The sequence below is a fragment of the Lepisma saccharinum genome, chromosome 3 (assembly GCF_977018435.1).
Source record: "Lepisma saccharinum chromosome 3, izLepSacc3.1, whole genome shotgun sequence".
NCBI classification, from domain to species: domain Eukaryota; kingdom Metazoa; phylum Arthropoda; class Insecta; order Zygentoma; family Lepismatidae; genus Lepisma; species Lepisma saccharinum.
In genome coordinates, this window is record NC_139231.1 from 128854522 (window position 1) to 128876354 (window position 21833).

The window sequence follows — 21833 nt, forward strand, 5'->3', positions numbered from 1 at the left end:
ACTATTTTGCAAGCCTTGAGGAAAGCTTTTATGAGACCGGGATAAAAGCACTGCATAAGCGTTGGCAAAAGTGTGTGGACCTGCAGGGAGACTACGTAGAAAAATAAGTTGCTATTGTCATCCCATACTATTCCCTTCTAGGCTACTTATGGAACACCCCTCGTATATTTGAATTTTATCATTTAGCATCTCTTTTCTACCACTTTTAGCTAACTGTGACAATGAAGATGAGTGATGATACGTAAATTATGAAGTATCCACCCACAGGGTGGATAAAAAATCATCATCCTTATTTAAAAAATCATATCAAATTTCAAAATTTTGAAATTTAAACCACAGTGTTCAAAATTTGGAGAAGAGAGATGCAGTAGTAGATAAATATGGAGAAAATAGTATTCACTGTATCTGCGAAACTGTTTTTTTCTTCTTTGTTCTATTAATTTCAGAAGCCACTGCCACCATCCTCGTTGGAACTTGTACGAGGATGATGGCAGTGGCCTCTGAAATTAATAGAACAAAGAATAAAAAAACAGTTTCATGGATACAATGAGAAAGTACTATTTTCTCCATATTTAGATCACAGTGGTTTTAAAAAATGCATAAATTTGCTTGTATGTTTTTGGCACAGTACATATAGTTATGTTTATTTTTTTTATTATATAAAAGGTGTTTTTCTTTCTGTTTTTGATACTGTGTATATATATATATACACACACTTCGGAAAAGTTTGTTAAGTGTTTTAATGAAAAAATGTGATAATTTCAGTAACTTTTCTTCAAGTAAAAATTAAGCATTTTGAATGTACTATTCAATTGTATCTTAAAATATTATTATAGTCTTTGTAGCTGGATTTTGGCACTAGTTTTAATGAAAGTTAGCAAAATATTATTAGTTGCCATGTTCATTAAGAGCTTAATGATGCCAACATATTTACAGTTTAACTTGATTAGTATTTTGTATATTATTCTAAACAAAATATTTGCTCTTTTTGCCTATGAAATAGTTTTTCTTGTATGTACGCATTGCTTGCATTGTAGAATTATTTTCCTGTAGTTTACGGTTATTACAAACATAAGAAAACAGTTTTTTTTACATTGTTGTAATATAGCAACTTAACTGTGAAAAGAAGCAGTCCGTTCTATTTTTATTTCAGATAAAAAATAATTATCTCATTATTTTTATATTTAAAATTATGAATCCTAAATATCATCAGGTAATTCAAAGTCATCATTGTTTTCACAAATTCTCTTGATGTTTTCTGTTACATTAAATTTTAAGGATGGTGGCTTACTCCATTTGTGAAAAAGAAAAAAAAAATATCTGAAATAAAAATAAAACAGACTGCTTCTTTTTAGTTAAGGTGCTATATTACAACAATGTAACATTGACAACAACCATTATATAAGGGATTATTTTTGTTTAAAAAATTGCTAACCATTGTTATCACAGTATCTTTAGTCAAAATGAAAATAAATGTCTGATGAAGGGAGCGTGTGTTCTCCTGAAACGTCACAACGAAAAACTGTTTTCTTATGCTTGTAATAACTGTAAACTACAGGAAAATAATCTATGAAAGGTATTGAGTTTTAAAACAACAAAAAGTTTGTTTAGTTTACACATTGCAATTTCCTTTTGTATTTGCTTCATCCCATCAGTACATATATTTTGCTCCCATGCTTTTCCTTTGAAGAAGAAAAGTATCCAACAGCCTAATAAACACCATTGATTAGGAGATTAGTGTACTTGCATCACAAGTGATTCTGGTATCACATGTAATTTACATGTATAAATTACATGTGTCCTTTATTTTATAAATTATTTCTCTGAGTAATTTAAAACCCTGATTATTTTAAGAAAAGACATGATTTAAATCTACACTTAAATTGCAATTTAAACCAAACAAACTGCCTCCATAGGATGGAATTTGAACCCAGGAACTACAAGTCTAAAAGCCAACCACTTTACATGGTTAATCAGATGCACTAGAGGAACATATGAAAAATTTATTTATTTGCTACAAACTTCAATTGTGGGGTGAACTGAGTAGCAGTCAACTCACAATCTCGTTTATATACATGGCATAGTCCATATCAATTCAGGCAGGGAGGTTACCTTCATAGTCTCAGATGTTATTCAATTAAACATATGTTAAAATTCAGGACAAAGTAAGAAACCCATATTGTTTTTGTTTTGTCCACAAAAATTCCTAGCCCGAGATACAGGTCGCCAAAGATGGCACCTCGGGCATCATTTTTGGCAAAATATTAAAATGCTCTATCTCTGGAACGGTTCAAGATATTTTGTTGCAGTTTTTTGTATTTGAAAGATATAAGTTTCTGATTAAAATGATAACCTCCGTTTGGAAATGTGTGTCCAAGTTCTCTTGCTATAGCCTTTTGAATTATTTTATTTGAAAATGCCAATCCCAAAAATTTTGATTTTTTTAGTGTGGATCAGTACCATACAGTACTACATTCTCTGAAAATGAGAACTTCCACTTTTGAGTTTAACAGGTTTTATAAACAACTGAAAATTAAACTAGTTTCCATTACCACATTCTCACATATTGGTCTCATGAAATCAAAATCTAGTCTTACTTGACATGGCATTTTAATTCTTCATAATGATAAGTAACAGACAGCTTTCAAAACATATTAAAGCTTCCAAAATATATGTGCAAATTCCAAAACATATTACAGGTTCCAAAGCATACCACTGGCTGGTTTCAAATTCCAAGCAGAAAAAATGTTCATGATGATGCTCTATTAAAACTATAAAAAAATATATCAGTTGAGAAAGGTTTCATTATCCAGTGGAAGCCTGATTTTTCGTTTTTCATGAGACCAAAATGAAATAATTTAAAATGGGGTAAATGCAAAATTTTGAATAAATGTTCTACTGTATATGTCCCACTCACTTTGTGAAACCAAATTGTCTGATCATTCCAGGTATTTTCAAATAACTTTCCAGGCAATTTTATAATGTTTTGACATACTAAAACGTTAAGGCCTCAAATTAGTTCAAGCAAGAAGATTCTCTCTATACCTTCCAAGATCAAAATCTAGACTTGGGAATACCCATGTACATTATAAACTAGGGCATTTTTGTTACCAAAGGACATTTAGATGGACGTTTTCCAAAGAATTAACCTGTTAGAATGTAGTACTTCATTTCTATAATAGCATAGTATCATAATCCCAATTTTCACCAAAAGTGATCATATTCCCATGTACGATTCACGATTCATATGCAGAATAGGTTTTTAATATTGTTATTGTTGCCGGAGACATACAAGAAAGATCCAAGATTTTATGAACGCTTACCTTACATTTTCTCCTTCTTTTTGTTGCAAAGAGAACTGGGTCAGTTCATTATTTTTGTAAGAGAAATGGAAGGTGTAGCTTTCCAAAACCTTATTAGGGTTGCTAGGGTCTGTGTAAATACCCATGATCAGCTGCCTCAACTGAACAGAGAGAGATATTAAAGAATTAGTGAACGTGAACAATACAAGTATGCACTTACACCACAATTAACACATACAGTGAAACCCCGATTTTACATTTTCCCGCATTATACAGTCAAGCTTGATGGTCCCAACATAACAAAATGTTAAGAAATTTTCCTCGAATTTACATTTTCCCGCATTTTAAGTTTTCTCAGCTGTCCCTAAAATCGAGGTTCCACTGTAATTATGTGAGACAAACATGAAACTGTCTGTACTGTAGTTTTTAATTTTCTACATTTCTAGAGGCTTGTCTTGCCTCTGCACATTCAGGAAGTATAAGCACTTCATACATTCATATTTTTAATTGTGTCACACACACATATTAAGGGGGGGGGTGATAGAATATCCATACCTGTGTAGTATAAATTGGCCATAAAAAAAATAAAAGGCATTCTGTTGGCCTCTATAAAAAATTAATGTCTTATTTTCTAGTTACAGGTTCATATTGGATTGTCATCCTATTTTAGAGGATAGAGAGAAAAAATGAATTTCTGACTCATTAGGGTGCTTAAAAAAAATCGAATTTCTTTCTTCTCACCCTCCCATTTTTTTGACAATATACATAAACAATATTTATTTAAAATTTCAGATCAATCGAATAATATTTAGGGGTCACGCAACCCCATCAAATTTCTATTGCAAGTTGGAATACAATTCCACTATCCTTGTATTAATACTTGTCAAAAGTTTAACATCTTTACAAGTTAAACAGTGTCGGTCAGTTAAGGAAATAAGATTCTCCCGCTTTTTCTGACTGTCTCAGAGCCTGAGTATCGCCTTGTAGTCAATGTAACCAGCCACGAAATGGATGAAGATACTAGAGATAGTGAAGATTATGTTCATTACCAAGGCTCTTCTGAAATAGGCAAGACACAGAAAAGGCAAAAAATAGCACAAGTACAATTACGCCTGTGGTTATCACACCAAAACTCTATATATGGCCAATATAAATGACAGAAAGGCAACCTTGGTAGTAGCTGCTAAGTGTTGAGGATTTTACACTTAAGTCACTCATCCATAAGAAGGCAAAGGTAAGCTATCCACTCCAAGCTCGCCACTTACAAACAACTTTTAACTTAAGACTAAGGCCCTCTTGATAGTGCACAGATACGGAAAATTGATGCAAAATGTATCTGGAAAAGAAACTGAGACTTGTGAATAACACCGCAGTGTGTGATGTGGTCATTATCCAAGCATTTAGAAAATATAAATATGTAAATATACACAAATAGACAAAGAAGAATAAAAATAATGTAGAAATATAAGAATATAAACATTTTGTGTTTTACGGATATGAAAAAGATATAAAGTAACTGTATTATCAATTACGCATCCCTACCCATTTTCGTACATAGTACGAAATTTTAATGCATCTGCATGACCTCTAAACCATTTTTACCAAAAATTTACACAAATTACTTTCATATATATTGGCACGAAATGTGGGGGTGAGATCAACAAAAATGCAAAGTTTATATTTTTCCCGATTCCTGGGGTGGTTAATCTATGATCAAATTTCTCCGGCCTTGTTATGCTTAAAGTGGCTCTGGAGCTCACCCAACTACAAATAAATGGGTACCTGGGGATAAAAGTGGTCGGAGCATGATGCTGATCACATCACCTCCAAAATGGCCAAGATCGAGAATGTGTGGGGCCTACCCCCCTACAGCCCATAAATGTGCCTTCATGGTAAGGTGCTATATGCACGGGAAACTTTACCTTTACATTACCTAAATATAGATGCAGAACAAGCCTCTAAAATAAAAAAAATTGAAAAGCAATAGTGGGAAAAAATCCAGGGGCCAACTTACAATTACTGAATTGAGTTAGTCATGTTTGGTTGCCTTAGTATTTATGAACTTTCTTTTCATTCTTGTATGTTTAAAGGATATCTCTAACACAAAAAAAAAAGACTTAAGACAGCTGAAATTTGCAAGCAAATGACTTATGAAGCAAATATCTTTGGAATTATTAATTCAGCATTTCAAAGCTTTAAAAATATCCATAGCCAAATTTTATTTTGAAAATGCTTTGCCTGACCTCTTGTATGCTACAAGTCAGATGCAATTCAGTCTCTATATTATGAATTATAGGTATAGACCTGAATTTAAAGGGGAAAATTTTCCTGTAAAAATGGGAAAAAAAGAACTATATTTTTTTGCACTCCACTAAAAATATTATTTTAAATGAAGACACAATTAATACGAAATTTTATGTATGAATGGTATATATTGTGTTTTCATTTAAAATAATATTTTTAGTGGAGTGCAAAAATAAACTACAGTACTCTTTCATTTCCTTTCTTTGAAGGTACAGTACAGTGAATAATCTTACTGTCCGTTTCGATAAAATCTTCCTTGAAACAGCTTACCACATTCCCATAGACGTCCGCAGTATTTTTTTCAGGGGGGGAGGCAAACAAGGCACATTTTCCCCAATAGTGTTGTTCACTCAAAAAACATTGCTTAAATTTGAATTTATCATATTCATGCAATAATTAATACATATCATTGTGGTTGAAATGAAATTATATGTGAAAAATACATAATTTTTGGTTGACCTTCATATTCGGAGTGGGGATGGCCCTCCCCTTACTCCCCATTCCAGATGCCCATGCACATTCCATAGCTTGCTTCCACTTGTAGGATTTCACTCACACTCAATACTGTCATGTGGAAAAGTTAAAACTATTCTAAAAACTTTACAATAGAAGTCTAAATCTAGCAGATAAGTACACGTACACTTTCAACTCAACAGGTATGCTGTTTACAATGTGTTGTTTCAACAATCGCTGCAAGGTACTCCCAACACTCATGGAGGGAAGGTAAGGTAGATCCTCGAAACTGCACCAAATAGACAATTGTTGAATGTTTTGGTCAGGGAAAAAACAGTAATACAAAATATTTGATATCTTGTCAATAAGGGGACCAAGCAAGATGTATTTTAAAAAGGGTGAAAAAAGGAATGTAGGCTTAAAAAGGGAAGTTACAAGCATGTAATCTTGTTGGTGGAAGATAATTCTCAACACTGTTATTTATTCCATGATCAGTGTTGAAAAATAAAAAAGGACTTCCCTTTAAAATCTGGTCTCTAATTATAAGCCACTGAACTTTAACCAGTTACATAAAAAAGTTTATGAATACAAAGTAAAAAGTAAAAGTGCTCCCCTCTGCCACACCATGAACGCGTATAGGGGGTGTGGAGTTAGGGTCCCACATTTTCTTGATCCCTGCCAAACGAGGTGGTTATGCGATCAGCACCACACCCCCAGCCACCTTTACCCTCCAGGTAGTCACTTTACATAATGCTGGGCGGATGCCGGAGCTGCTTGAGCAGGTGGAAGTTTATGAATACATGCATAACAATTATAAATAACAATTAATTCGAACTCAATTAATACTTTAACTGCTATGTCGAATCTTGCATATCCTTCTTATTTTATTTTCCCCCTAGGCCATGTGTATAACAATTGTACACACCCTGTAGTAACAAAATACTTTCATACACACATCTGTTTTTAAACAAGCTGCATATAAGAACTTACATGCTGCCTGCAAGTTGTGCATGAATCTGATGCACATGGCCCGTGACAGAAGATGCCCTGTGTATCAAATTGATACACGTGACAGTTAAAGTGTTAATATTAATAATAATAAAAATATTTAAATAATACTGAATGATATCAAAATACATACATATTTCTTGTCGAAAGCTTCAAATGAAGATTTGATCCATTTGATAAGCTCTGATGCAGCTGGGCAACTACCATCATCCCTCAGTATCTTCAAGTGGATTCCTTCAAGACTTCTATCAGCAAATGCATTTTCAGGGAATATAGCTCGAAGGTATGTAATGTTAGAGATGGCAACGGCAATGAGCTTTTTCAAAAACAAAGCAGACTGTTGCTCAGTTGACTGTGCATTCGGAAACATGGAACTCCACTGCAAAAGAAAAAAGCATAAGAAATTATACCATACACAATGTTGCCTTCAATGTGTATCTTCCTGATTAACTGTGCTATTAACACATGCAAAGTTCCAGAAAAGGAGAAAAATGTAAAAACAGCCACCTCAGGGATATTTAGTGCCAAGGGCGATCTATTTTGTATACAAGATTGTATTTGTGTAATCTTTGCCAAGTTCTTTTATTTATTGACGTTATTGAAATTTCCAGTACAGCAGAAGCCATTTTAAACTGGAAAGAAACAACAGTAAAACAATAGACTAAGGTTATAAAACACAAAAAATAGGATAAAATAAAATAAACAAGCCAAAACAGTACCAAAGTAAACAAATCAGTTTCACAAAAGCATTACTTAATGTACAATTTTTTCTATGTTGGTGATAAAAGACAAAAATGAACTAAATATATCTACTTGGTTTGAGATGATGTTGAACTGACTCAGTAGCCTATGAAAAAATTAACGTTGTATGAGGGAGAGTCTGGGAGTTGTAGTTTGGAAAGTTTCTTTGCTCCATGTTGTATGTCTTGGCACTCTGTGGGAGAGTTCGTGGAGTGGGATGCTGCATCTTAAGTTTCTATTAATGATCCTGTGTAGCTAAAACGTAACTACGAGTTTATAGAGCATTAATGAGTAAGTTTTTAAGCAGATCTCTCTTAGGCAGGTGTCTCTGAACTCTATATCGAATGATGGAGAGGAAAAGGCTGAGAACACTGTCTATCTTGGAGGTATTAGAAAGGGATGCCATGTTCCAAATGGGTGAACAGTATTCTAGAATGGGCGACACAAATGTTTTTGAAGTAAATGGAAAGTGCTTTCAGGTTATTGATTTCAGTGAACCTGTACAGTAGGCCTAGCATACGCATTGAGTTTTTTGTGATGGCCAATTGGCATTATCAAAAGTTAGTTTTGAATGTATGAGGATATCTAGATCTCGGTGTTGTGCTTCCTTTGTTAGAGGGAGGTCGGTTATCGTGTAATTACCTTTAAGTACGTTCTGTTTCAATTAAATTGTTATGTAAGAGCATTTAGAAGGGTTTTTCTTGTATGTACGCATTGCTTGCATTATAGAATTATTTTCCTGTAGTTTACGGTTATTACAAGCATAAGAAAACAGTTTTTCTTTGTGACAAAAAAAAAAATAATAAAAAAAAAATCTGAAATAAAAATAAAACAGACTGCTTTTTTCACAGTTAAGTTGCTATATTACAACAATGTAACATTGACAACATCCATTATATAACAGATTATTTTTGTTTAAAAAATTACTAACCATTGTTATAACTGTATCTTTAATCAAAATGAAAATAAATGTCTGATGAAAGGAGCGTGTGTTCTCCTGAAACGTCACAAAGAAAAACTGTTTTCTTATGCTTGTAATAACCGTAAACTACAGGAAAATAAAATCATTTAGAAGGGTTTATAAACAGTTTCCATCACTTACCCATTCAGAGAATCTGTTTATGCCACTTTGGAGAAGTGCATGTCTGAAGTCAATTGCATGCTGACAAATTATATGCACTTGTTGTTTAAGGCCAGCCGAATATACCAACTGGTTTGTTTTCCTTTGTATCGTAAAAATATCGCTCTATTATATTCCTATATAGCTAGAACAAAAAGTCAAAAAAGTAATTGAAGTAATCACTTCAGACATTTAATACGCAATTTGTAAAAAATACCTGCATTCCAATCCTATTCATCGCTAACAACTTTATATGTTAGAACATATAAATTATGTAGTTTTAAAGCACATTATTAGCACATACCGAAGAAGTTTTTTGCCCTTGCTTCGATCTTGAAAGCTGTGCAGTTGCCATTTATTAGGTTTGCAGTCGTACCTAGAAAGAAGAAATTAAATTTATATAACATCAATTATTTTCTTTACTGATCACTCTATTCCTCTTCCTTCTTGAAGCATGCCAATGTAAGAATATTGTAAGAATGAATCTTGGGGACATTCTCATGTTTTCAAACAAGTTGTGTTTTCATTTTCAGCCCTAGTTCATGACAACTTTATAAATTAATTTTATATCCAAAATCCTAGATTTATGTTACCTCCAAAAATGGTGGCTATCTATAACAGAACATCTTTTTACAAAGAAATGGTTATTACTTTTCAAGTTGTTCATATTTTACTCTTTATTAAGTCATTTTTCTTTTTCTATAGGTTAACCACAATGGTGAACATGATGATTAGATGAAATTGCTGGAATACAGGAACTCCTATTCCGAGGTTGGTGGGGCTGCAAACTTAGGTGTTTTATGGTTAGTGTAAGTTACAACTTACATAACACTGACAATTTGTGAAATATAACAGCAAAAGTAATTAATAAAAAAAATGGTGAAAACAGCTCAATCTGTTAATCTCACAACCTGGTGACAGTAGTAGCACCCTTAAAATACAAATCGTAGTTTATCAATCAATTGTTCGTCAGGAAAGCACATTTTGAATTTCTGGGCCTGGTATAACAAATCAAATCACCTCTCTTTCTTTTTACAGAGAAAGTTTTGAAATGAGTGTGAATAAATCCAAGTGAGTGCCAAAATATACTGAAGGCCGCCATTAAGTTTATCATAATGATTTCAATAGCCCATAAGCAGAAATAAATTGCCTGACCTCGGACAAGAAAATTTTCCTCGGCTTTGGCACACTATATGTAAAAACTTTACATATAAAATTGAAGCGGTAACAGTTCGTTATATGGGAGACACATTAAAATCGGATATTTTGTGTTTCGCATGGTTCGTACTTACCAATTGTATATTGCGGAACATAGTTCAAGGTGCCATTATGCCTTTTACACGAAAACAAACACAATCTTTCACATACAGAGTGATTTGTTTTATTCCTTTTGGTAAATATGCGATATCGCCCGGACGTATTTCTTCAAATTTACAGGAGAAAGTACTTACTGAAATGAGTTTCTTTAGCATTCTGGACGTTCTTGGAGGTATTTTCTTTCACGGGAAACTAAAAACTTCGTATTTGAATGCTACCGAACAAGAATGAATCACTTTTTACGTAAGAAACTTGCATTGCCTGCCATATTATGCCATGGTTTCCATTGTGTGCGTGCAGATGGCAAGAGCGTCGAAAGTCACACGGTCTCGTCAGTGTTTCCAAACATGCATTTTTTTACGAGAATTTTGTTTTCTTTTTTTTAACTATGCTTACCTAATCTAACCTTGCCAGAAATGGTTTTTGGGGCTATCGTGAATGGTTTTTGGGGCTATCGTGAATGGTTTATTGAGGCTATCCGTCAGTGGTTTGTGATGACATAATGGACACGAAAGAAGGTATTTTTCGGTTAAGAAGGTTGAAACACTGCATACCCACTCCAAAACGACAAAACACAAGCACGGCGCGATGATCCATGACGAGTGCATGCCATATTGTCTGTTACCCAAGCGGAACAAGGAAGACAAATAATCACTCGTAATATGAAAAGTTGACACTATTTTATGAAAAAAGGCATAACTTCACCTTAAAGAATGTTCCGCAATGCAGAAGAGGTAAGTACCAGTGGTAAAATTAAGGAAATAAATTAGTTAAAGGTGTCCGGGCGTTATCGCATATTTACCTTCCTTTCTTCGCTCTGTACCACACAATATGGCGGGCACATTTTGAGGAGCGATTTTACAATACAGGGAATTTCTCCATTTTGTTTGAAATTCGGCATACTCACTAATTTTGGCCCCCTAATCACGAATCTGCAGTCAAAATTTGGCGCTCACACGTGGAAATAGCAAAATAATCGAAATTAAGTTCTTATTTCCACACCCTCGATTTCCGAATTTCCCGCCGGTTCCGGGCTCCGCCCCTGGGGTAATCGACCTACCGCCCCCAACCGCTATCGCGGCCCCGCCTCCGCTCCGCTCCGCTCCGGCTTCCCGCCTATATCTATAGACTCCCTGTTAAGGGCATGTTAGAAAGTGGCCGGATTCACCTGCCCCACAATAAGCGCCAAATTTTAAGTGCAGATTCGTGATTAGGAGACCCAAATTAGGGTAAATTTCTCGTATCGGACAAACGGATTTCTTCAAATTTACAGGAGAAAGTACTTACCGAATGCAGTTTCTTTAGACTTGTGGAAGTTCGGTGAAGGGTTTTCTCGCATCGTTCATTGAATTTTGCCGGTAAATCATCTATTTTTCGATATAAATGTCTGACCGATGCACGAAAGCTCTTGCATCCATTTACTTCCAGGTGGATGTAGCCTGTGTGTGATGACGTAATCCCGGTCAGTGTTTCCAAACACGTGTTTTTGTAACTGAAGAAGGTATGTTTCCGCAAATGGTTTGTGGGGCTATGTGTCAATGGTTTGTGGGGCTATGTGTCAATGGTTTGTGGGGCTATGTGTCAATGGTTCGTGGGGCTATGTGTCAATGGTTCGTGGGGCTATGTGTCAATGGTTCGTGGGGCTATGCAAGAATGGTGTGTGGGGCTACGTATATTTTTTCGAAACCAATTTTTCACTATTGTAACCTATAGTGACCCTACCTAACCTAACCTTACCGGAAATGGTTCGTGGGGCTATGTATGAATGGTTCGTGGGGCTATGCATCAATGGTTTGTGGGGCTACGTAGGTATTTTTGGGTGCTGTGGGGTGGAAACACTGCATGCAGAGTCCGGTAGTGAAACTGTGACCGCCATTTTGCGTGTTACCGAAGGCAAAAAGAAACGAAGAAAACTTACTCGATATGTCGCAAATAGAGCTTATTTCCGTGAAATAAGCGAAATGCCACCTTCGGCAATGTTTCTCAATGCAGAATACGTAAGTACGAATATTCAAATTAAATGAACTAGCAAATTTCAGCCGTTTGTCCGATACGAGAAATTTACCCAAATTAGTAAGTAACCGAAAATTCAAACAAATTGGAGAAATTCCCTGTATTGTTAAATTATACCCATTTTGACTCACGTTGTGGGAATGCAGTGTTTCCAACCTTCTTCACCGAAAAATACCTTGCCCAGTATCGTGTTCATCACTTGTGAAAATTTTACATTATGCACGGGTAGCTGACGGATAGCCCCACGAACCATTTCCGATAAGCTTAGGTTAGGTTTGGCAAGCATAGTGAAAAAAGGGGTTGGAAACACTGACAGGAGCTTACGCCATCAAACGTACGCAGCATGCAGTTCACGTAGCCAAAGCAATGGCAATTGTGCGTGGGTGAGATATTTCTCTTGAAAAATACATGATTTCCCGGTCAAATATATTCCACGATGAAAGAAAATACCTCGACGAACGTTGGAAAGCTTGGAGAACCTCATTTCCGTAAGTAGTTTCTTCTGTAAAATGAAGAAATGTGACTCCGATATAACGAACTGTTACCATTGAGGACAATTGAAGCAATTTAACTTAGCAAATACCTCAGTAATAAATATTTAAATACATAAAGGTAATAATATTAATACCAATTAAGTCCGAATCCAAGTATTACAAAACGTTTTGTGTTGTTTGACGGACAAATCAAATTACAAAAACTGGACAACTACTTCGTAAACTTTTCTATGTTGTATTTACTCATACATTATCATTAGCTAGATGCGAATAATTAGTTTTAATTAAAACATACTTCTATAAATTTAACCAGACAGCATAATCTCCCGCCGTCGAGCAAATCACGACACTGTTGCCAATTCGTGTGCACACATTTTCTCATGGGTCATTCATTTTCAGTATTCTATTCATTGCCATTGGAAAATGAAAAACGATTAATTATAATTTGAATACTAGTCTGAAGTGGAAAATTGATCTGAAGGCTGGCAAGTTTTTATACGTACATTTTGCATAAGTGAACAGCAAGGTCGAGCATACAAGCATTTTATGTTGTATACAATAAGAATTATTTGCGATCTCACAGACTATTAAGAAAAACAAATAAGCGAGCAGGACCTGGGCTGAAATCAAATCTCAGCTGCCTTGTTTCAGCTGTAGCTATATGTAAAATTTTGTACAGAGTCCTCCAAAGAATCTCACGAAGTTTTGTATTGTTTTCATACAAGTGTTCATTATAGAATAAGTGGTTTAAGTTCAGTGGTGTCATGTTTAGAACAGTAGTTCGAAATGCCATAAATAAAATCGGACTTATACTTAAACCAGAATTTGCTTCAATAGCAAAGCACAAGGGACACAGACACTCCTCCACTTGTTCACGAAGAAGTAAGTTTTTGTCATTAACTTGGGTCGCCTACATTAATTATATCGTTTAATAACTTTATCTATTTCAGAAACTCCTTGCATTTTTTCCAGCGAAAAATATCTGTCTCGAGATCGAATGTACACAATGAATCCCAGCTTCCCATTATTGGATGCTATTCTGTTCATTATAAATACACATACTCTGCTGCCTATGAAACAGTTACAAATCTAAATGCACTTACAAGAGCTGTAATGATTATTTACAGTCTTCCTTACAGAACAATTTTTCTGCCCCACATGTATTTTACACCAAGCAACCATTTGTCGACTTTACTTCAATATGCATTAGTATTGCAAGTATTTACAAGATATTTAATTTCAGGTTCAGCTATGCAGCTCGCACGATTATTCAACAGAATTCTATTCAGTGTACTCTTGTGTGAAAATACTTCCCAAGTTCCAATTATGTCACTCCGATATTATCGTAATGTACACCAGTTTTTTTTTCTTCTTTTAACAAAACTAATTCTATAGAAGTCTATAAGCATTCTTTCTGATTATTTACTTCAGTTTTGTATACAATAATTTTTCTATTCTCCCCTTACATATTCACATATGAGTGGGCTGGATTCGGGCTCTTAGCATTATAATGACATTTGTATGCTTGCAGTGTTACTATTTATATGTTCTAAGCTAGTTAGGATTGGTTGTGTTTGTATTTCCATGCAAAAAGAACACCCGCAAGATCTGCAATTTACGAGCATGCTCACTCACACAATATTTTTTCCATGACATAATTCCCCATAAATTATTACTTTTTAAATCTTTAATATACACAAATTAGTTTTCAAACTTACTTTCGCGTGCATTTCCATTATTTTGAATGGAACTTGCATATATAAAAATCATCATAAATTTGGAATCACTGCCAAAAATATAATTATCTTGGTTATGTAGACTTAGCATCACCCACATGTATATACAGCAATTTTTTAAACCAAAGAAATATAAGTTTCTATGAAAATGCTTACATAAATAGAATAGTATTTCTTCAGTTACCTATTGTGTTTACATGCAGTTTCAAGCAGCTATAAATAATGTATTTTGGGAGAGATGGAATCTGACTGCTAAACTGAATACTGTTATATATGAAGTAGTGTGTGATCGACAGAAACCCTGGGTCTATTCTGCACCTTGCAAACTGAGCAAACTGGTCAACATCATTTTCACCACCATTTGACTTATTTTTGGTAATTACTATTATCCACCTACACACTAACATTAGTGCCATCTACCTTCAATTGAGGCAACAAGTTCAAGGGGAAATACTATTCCATGTTCTTTTTTTAAAAAAAAAAAAACATTGTGTCTACTGAACTTAGTTTAATCTCAATATTTTCAGATGGTGCAACACATTTCAGTTCCCTTGGAGGCAATCAAAATGTCATATTTCGGAGCCTGCGAACTTTTCCAGTGTCAAGAGTGACACAACCGGCTGTTCAAGAAGTTGTTGCAGATACAAAAGAAGAAGACAGAAAAGCCAATATTGGTGTGTATATATATTTGTTTTTAATGAATTAACTAGATTGAAACAGATTTCGGTAAAATTTTCGTATCCCCAAAACGTATTTCTTCAATTTTACAGGAGAAAGTACTTACCGAAATGGTTATTTATACTTTAGGAAGGTCTTGGAAGTTTTTCACCTCGTTGAAATTTTTTTCCCGGTAAATCATGTAATTTTCGACATTAATGTCACTCCGATGCACGAAAGCTGTTCCCTTGATGTCCGTCTACTACGTGAACCAAATATTTGCGAGCGTTTCATGACGTAACAACCGGTCAGTGTTTCCAAATACGCGATTTTGTAACTGTGTAACAGTTCTAGAACGTAAATAAATGTGAGTTACTGTTCATCATTTCTGATTACGAACTTGCGACAACATGATGTGCACAGGATCAGTGACGTGCTCAATGTGAGGTTGAAGGGGGGTTATAAATTCCCCTTTCGCCCAGTATCTCTAAGGCTATTTAAGAATGGTTCGTGGGGCTATCCGTGAATGGTTCGTGGGGCTATGTATGAATGGTTTGTGGGGCTATCCGTGAATGGTTCGTGGAGCTATTTATGAATGGTTCGTGGGGCTATCCGTGAATGGTTCATGGGGCTATCCGTGAATGGTTCGTGGGGCTATCTGTGAATGGTTCGTGGGGCTATCTGTGAATGGTTCGTTGGGCTATCCGTGAATGGTTCGTGGGGCTATCTGTGAATGGTTCATGTGGCTATTTATGAATGGTTCGTGGGGCTATCTGTGAATGGTTCATGGGGCTATCTGTGAATGGTTCATGTGGCTATTTATGAATGGTTCGTTGGGCTATCCGTGAATGGTTCGTGGGGCTATCCGTGAATGGTTCGTGGAGCTATCCGTGAATGGTTCGTGGGGCTATCCGTGAATGGTTCGTGAGGCTATCCGTGAATAGTTTTTGGGGCTATTTATGAATGGTTCGTGGGGCTATCCGTGAATGGTTCATGGAGCTATCCATGAATGGTTTGTGGGGCTATTTATGAATGGTTCGTGGGGTTTTTGAACCGGAAAAAAAATTCTAATTTTGAAAAACAAATTTAACTATGTTTCCTAACCTAACAGAACCTAACCTAACCTTGCCGTGCATGGTTCGTGGGGCTATTTATGAATGGTTCGTGGGTCTATCCGTGCATGGTTCGTGGAGTTTTCGAACCTGGAAAAAACGAAACGCGAAATAGAAGAATCCTTACAAATGCAGAATATGTAAGTATCAATGTGAAAAATACGAAAATAAGGGAATTAGAGACGTTTGGTGGTTACCGAAATTTTAATCAGATTTCCAAGTATTTCATCAGGTTTTTTATGGTGTTGCTTTTTTGGAAAATTATTACTTTAATTATGGTATGGATAATTAAAAAAAAAGCACTGGAATTTTTGTATTGAAGCAAATTTTGCAGCACTTGTTGTTGATTAAAATTCCCTTCTTGTTATAAGCCTATTTTGTTTATTTAACAAATGCCAACCAGTTTACAATATTTGTGCATGTACTTATTAAGTTTTTAATAATACTAATGTTTTTTCGTTGCAGAAATCTTCAATAAAGTGAATGAGCAGATTGCCAACAAAAGCCATGGACGATTGTTTGCGGTTATCTATGTAGGTGGAAAGCAGTTTAAGGTTACTGATGAAGACTTGATTGTGATAGAAGGTTATTGGGATCCAGAAATTGGTGACAAAATTAGATTCGAAAAGGTAATGGGAAAAGCATTTACAGTGTCCATTCTATGTTTTATATGGTGTTTTTGGTTTCATAGTGTAAATTTTAGAACATGCTATTCAAATACTAAAATCAGAAAAACTACTTTTCAGTTTAAAAAAAAGCAAAATACAGAACAGTCATCCTCCATGTTTGAGTGGTAAGTACGTTGACTAAGAAGCAAGAGGACCCAGGTTCGAACCTTGAACAACTTTGTGCATCTCATCATAATTTCACATGTTCATCATTGTGTTAATCCAGATGGTAGCAAAGCAGCATAAAACCAAAATAGAAATATAGAATGCTACTATAGAATGCTACTTCAGGGTGGCCATTCTATGACCATGATGAAATTCAAATATAATTCCCGGTTTTGAAGGCATACTTTCCAAAAATGCAAGGCTACAAGCAGATCTTTTCTCTATTTCAACTTTACGTATTACTGCCTCTGACAATCCACATGCATACACACAGAAATATATAACAATATAAAGGGTTATTTTCCTGTAGTTTACGGTTATTACAAGCATAAGAAAACAGTTTTTCGTTGTGACGTTTCAGGAGAACACACGCTTCCTTCATCAGACATTTATTTTCATTTTGATTAAAGATACAGTTATAACAATGGTTAGCAATTTTTTAAACAAAAAGAATCTGTTATATAATGGATGTTGTCGATGTTACATTGTTGTAATATAGCAACTTAGCTGTGAAAAGAAGCGGTCTGTTTTGTTTTTATTTCAGATAAAAAAAAATTGATCATATATAAAGCGGCTCCGGCACCCACCCAGCGTCGAATGACATGGGTACCTGGGGGAAACCCTGGGGGGTAAAGGCGGTCAGAGGCGTGATGCTGATCACATCACCCCCACTCACGACCGGATCAAGAAAGTGTGGGTAGGAAAGGCCAAACCTGCAGGTTGCATTGAGATTTATGCAGGTTTTTTAGATTTTTAACTTTTTTAACTTTTTTACCTGTGAATAGGTCTACTACATGAGTTTTTTTAGGGAACGACTTGGTTTTTACGTACTTGTAATAGCAAAAACTTAATATTTTAAATGTACCCTAACCAACCCTTAACCACAATCCTCATATTACATTTCTGACGCAGTACTATGCCAAGTACTTAGTTTTTGTTTTTTTATACGAACCTGAGGAAAGAGATAGTCAATCTCTGAAACGTCGTTCTACAATAAGAGCACTATACTCACATACGTAAGTACAATTTTTAACTTTCCTTTTTTATATCCAGTACATTATATATATTAATGAAGGAATTGGGTAGCATAAAGGTAGAAACATCAATTTTCTACAAAATATATATATAGTAGAAAATTGTATATATTAACTTTTTTACCTGTGAATAGGTCTACTACATGAGTTTTTTTAGGGAACGACTTGGTTTTTACGTACTTGTAATAGCAAAAACTTAATATTTTAAATGTACCCTAACCAACCCTTAACCACAATCCTCATATTACATTTCTGACGCAGTACTATGCCAAGTACTTAGTTTTTGTTTTTTTATACGAACCTGAGGAAAGAGATAGTCAATCTCTGAAACGTCGTTCTACAATAAGAGCACTATACTCACATACGTAAGTACAATTTTTAACTTTCCTTTTTTATATCCAGTACATTATATATATTAATGAAGGAATTGGGTAGCATAAAGGTAGAAACATCAATTTTCTACAAAATATATATATAGTAGAAAATTGTATATATAATGGATAAAAGCAAGGAGGGCCAAAAGGGCTAAGTAAAAATCAAAGAAGGTAAAAGGAAACACTCACCGGACAGTAACTTTCTACTGTCCGGTGGGTTTTTCCTTTTACCTTCTTTGATTTTTATATATAGATATATATTGTAGCGTGACATCGGGTAAGGTACGGGATCGAGTCACGCCGGGACGTAGCTCAGATAAATACAATAGGTCTTAAGTTTGACTTGGCTAACCACCTCTACCCTTAATGAGGCTGATGAAGGATTGTTGGGAGCCTGTGTTGTTGAACGCTACTCACCCCTTGCTGTTGGTCTGGCCCTCGGCTTCTGGCGTCGGCGACGGTGACAGGTGTCCACTGGAGAGATCGAAGATGACGATAAGAGACGGCAGGCAATTCGGCGACTTGTTTTATTCTTGCAGATTCTTCGGTTGGCTTAATCCGGACTGCTTGTGGACTTCTCGCTTGTTGCCGCCTCGTAGTGTCGCGATCTCTCAGCAGGCCGTCGTCCTCTTCTCGTCAATCAGTTTGGTGGTGATATTGGAGCGAAGTGAGAGATCGATTTACTGTCTCCAGCGGTTTTATACATTGGATTTGAGTCATAGGTTGGTGGACTTTGCACCTCCACTGTGCACCTGGGGTATCCCTGGATGCAGATGGAAATTTACAGTGGAGGTGCACTCACCGCTGGCGAGGGCCGTTGCCTTGCTGACTGTGCAGAGCCGAGTGGAAAATTCTTGTTGCTCGGCTCTGCATCCGGTGGAATGTGGGGTGAATGAGCATTCAACTTGCGATGTTTGAGGCAAATTAATGTTTCGACTTTTATGCTCCCAATTCCTTCATCAATATATATATATTTAATTTCAGGTGCAGATTTTATGTTTACCATTTCACATACCCAGACACGAAATACATCTATAAACACAAGTTACAAATGTTACGGGATGTACTAATCTATGAAAAATTGCTATTGTAAAAGAATTTAAAATTCGAATTTACCTAATCAACTGCAAGTTATCTTGCAATAATCTTCTGTCTGTCAGATAGATTGTTCTGAAAAGTAATTATTCTGTTGTTTTTTTCATGCATCTTTTTCTTCTTTGATAAAAATAAAAGCTAAACTGAAAAATTTGCCTCAGGGCATTTATAATACTGTTTAAATTCAATGGGATTTGAGTTGATAAAAGTTGCAACTTTTTCACGTCTACGGAGAAATATTCAAGCAAAATTCCTGGAATTACCAGTGATTAGCCACCCTGTACTTGAGTGTCAAAACTATAAAATTACTTTGGTTTTTTACAGGTTTTGCTGGCAGGAGGTTCGGATTTCACTTTGATTGGCAAACCTATCCTATCACGAGATATGATCAGAGTTGAAGGAACAATTGTTGAAAAGACATTTTCACACATAAGGACACACTTCACGATGATTAGGAGAAAGCAGTTCAGGAGAACGCATTGTAAGTATCCTGATTCAGTTATCATCTCTTGTATAATTATTCTTTTCCTACGTTACAGTTGGTAAAGCATTTAAATACCTTTAAAAGGCACACACTGGCAAATGTGTTCAAATGCTGGTGATAAACGTGAACTAGAAGGATTTTACAATGCAAGCAGTATGTGCATACAAGTGTATAATTATATTAATTGTGACTAAAAAGTGAGATATCTGCAGAAATTACAACTGCTTAGAATCTCCTCTAATAGGCTTAAATAGTCACAAACTATTTAAAATATCTAGACAACAGTGAAAGCAAACCACACGAAAATTCAGGTAAATGCTCTGGAAGGAGTTCTAAGTAGATTTAATTTTTCAGAAATTACATTTCCTGAGCTTGGTCAAAGTTCCTGCGAAGCCTTAAGGCATGAGTCTTGTTCCAACGTGATACAACATGTGTGTATGTATTGTATATGTTCACATATAAATGCTTGTTGTGTTTTATCTTGCACATGTTTTTTACACAATAATTGGACTGCATCAATCAAGTTTGCTTACATGATGAAAACTAATGCAGTCCAAATACAGTATTATGTAAAAATCGTATTTTGCTAGAAATTAGGGATGGGCCGATACCGATAAAGTACCAATATAAAATTTACCGATAACCGATATTCTACCGATCCGATATAAAATTAGAAATGGTCCTTGATGAACATGAAATGTTAATTGATCTCCTTAATAAATGTGTGTTTCGAGATGACCACAGTGCAAAAGAAGTTGAATATTTAGACATTTACTTTTTTAGAAAGAAGGGCATGGAGATTATCCATAAAAATTACAACAAAATGGCAGAATTTTACACTAAATTATAAGATATTTCTCGATATATCGGATCGGTAAAATAATCGGTAATTTTACCGATACACTGATATGCCTATATCGGCCGATACCGATAGAGTACCGATTAATCGGTCCCATACCTACTAGAAATACAAGTAAAACAAGGTCTTGCTTTGTCCTCATTTATGAAAACTTTAGTTTTTTTAATATTTATACATCTTAGTAAAACACTTTTCCATTGTGTGTGCCCACTTCATGCATTTTGTTCCACTTTTCAGTTTATCGTGAACCACATACAATGGTGAGGATAAATAGCATCCAGTTAATTGGCCATGTCAACGAGAGGAAGTGTGTGGAAGGCATCGATGATAGAATATTTTAGTTTGGAGCACAATATAAATATCTACTTTTCAATTGTACACTTACGTTTTTCTTGTAGGTTTGAAAGTTAATAAAGTTCATGTTTTTGTAGTATACATGCATTGTTACATCATTTGTTATTCTTGTTATAAAAATATTAACTTCTACATTGGATTGTTAATAAATGGCATCATCAGAACTTAAATTCCTTGTTACAGTAACACTATTGCCCATTATTGACTGACCAAGTCATGGTTATCAGTTCAGCTCAAAAATATTTATATACTGTATACTAGGGATGGGCCGATACCGATATAAAATTAGAAATGGTCCTTGAAGAACCTGAAAGGTTCATTCATTTCAATAAATAAATTCCATATTCAGACATTTACTTTTTTAGAAAGTAGGGCATGGAGATTATAAAAATTACAACAAAATGGCAGAATTTTGCACTAAATTATCAGATATTTATCGATATATTGGATTGGTAATTTTACCAATACACCGATAGAGTACCAATTAATCGGTCCCATCCCTACTGTATACACATGCACATTTTGTTTTTGACAAATGTGAAT

At 35.1% G+C, this 21833-nt stretch overlaps 2 protein-coding genes across 4 annotated transcripts in view; one reads left to right on the forward strand and one right to left on the reverse strand.

The window, feature by feature from the left end:
* The window catches only part of LOC145986001 (uncharacterized), a 47879-nt gene extending 34785 nt beyond the window's left edge, over positions 1-13094 (reverse strand). The window contains exons 1-4 of one of the 3 annotated variants that reach the window (XM_083120163.1): positions 13048-13094; positions 9233-9304; positions 7201-7446; positions 3324-3463 (exon numbers count right to left, since the gene is read on the reverse strand). In XM_083120163.1, coding sequence (XP_082976289.1) covers positions 3324-3463; positions 7201-7446; positions 9233-9283 — 437 coding nt within the window. In that variant the 5' untranslated portion in view covers positions 9284-9304; positions 13048-13094. Of the gene's footprint in view, positions 1-3323; positions 3464-7200; positions 7447-9145; positions 9305-12886 lie in introns of those variants that run through there. The other 2 variants (XM_083120164.1, XM_083120165.1) reach the window with 2 other exon arrangements.
* A 271-nt stretch (positions 13095-13365) lies between these two features.
* mRpL21 (mitochondrial ribosomal protein L21) lies at positions 13366-21371 on the forward strand. Its single transcript, XM_083120166.1, has 5 exons — positions 13366-13634; positions 15016-15162; positions 16723-16886; positions 19918-20074; positions 21174-21371. The coding sequence occupies exons 1-5, from the start codon at positions 13517-13519 to the stop codon at positions 21275-21277; spliced, it is 690 nt and encodes a 229-aa protein (XP_082976292.1). The 5' UTR covers positions 13366-13516; the 3' UTR covers positions 21278-21371.
* Positions 21372-21833: the final 462 nt, after the last annotated feature.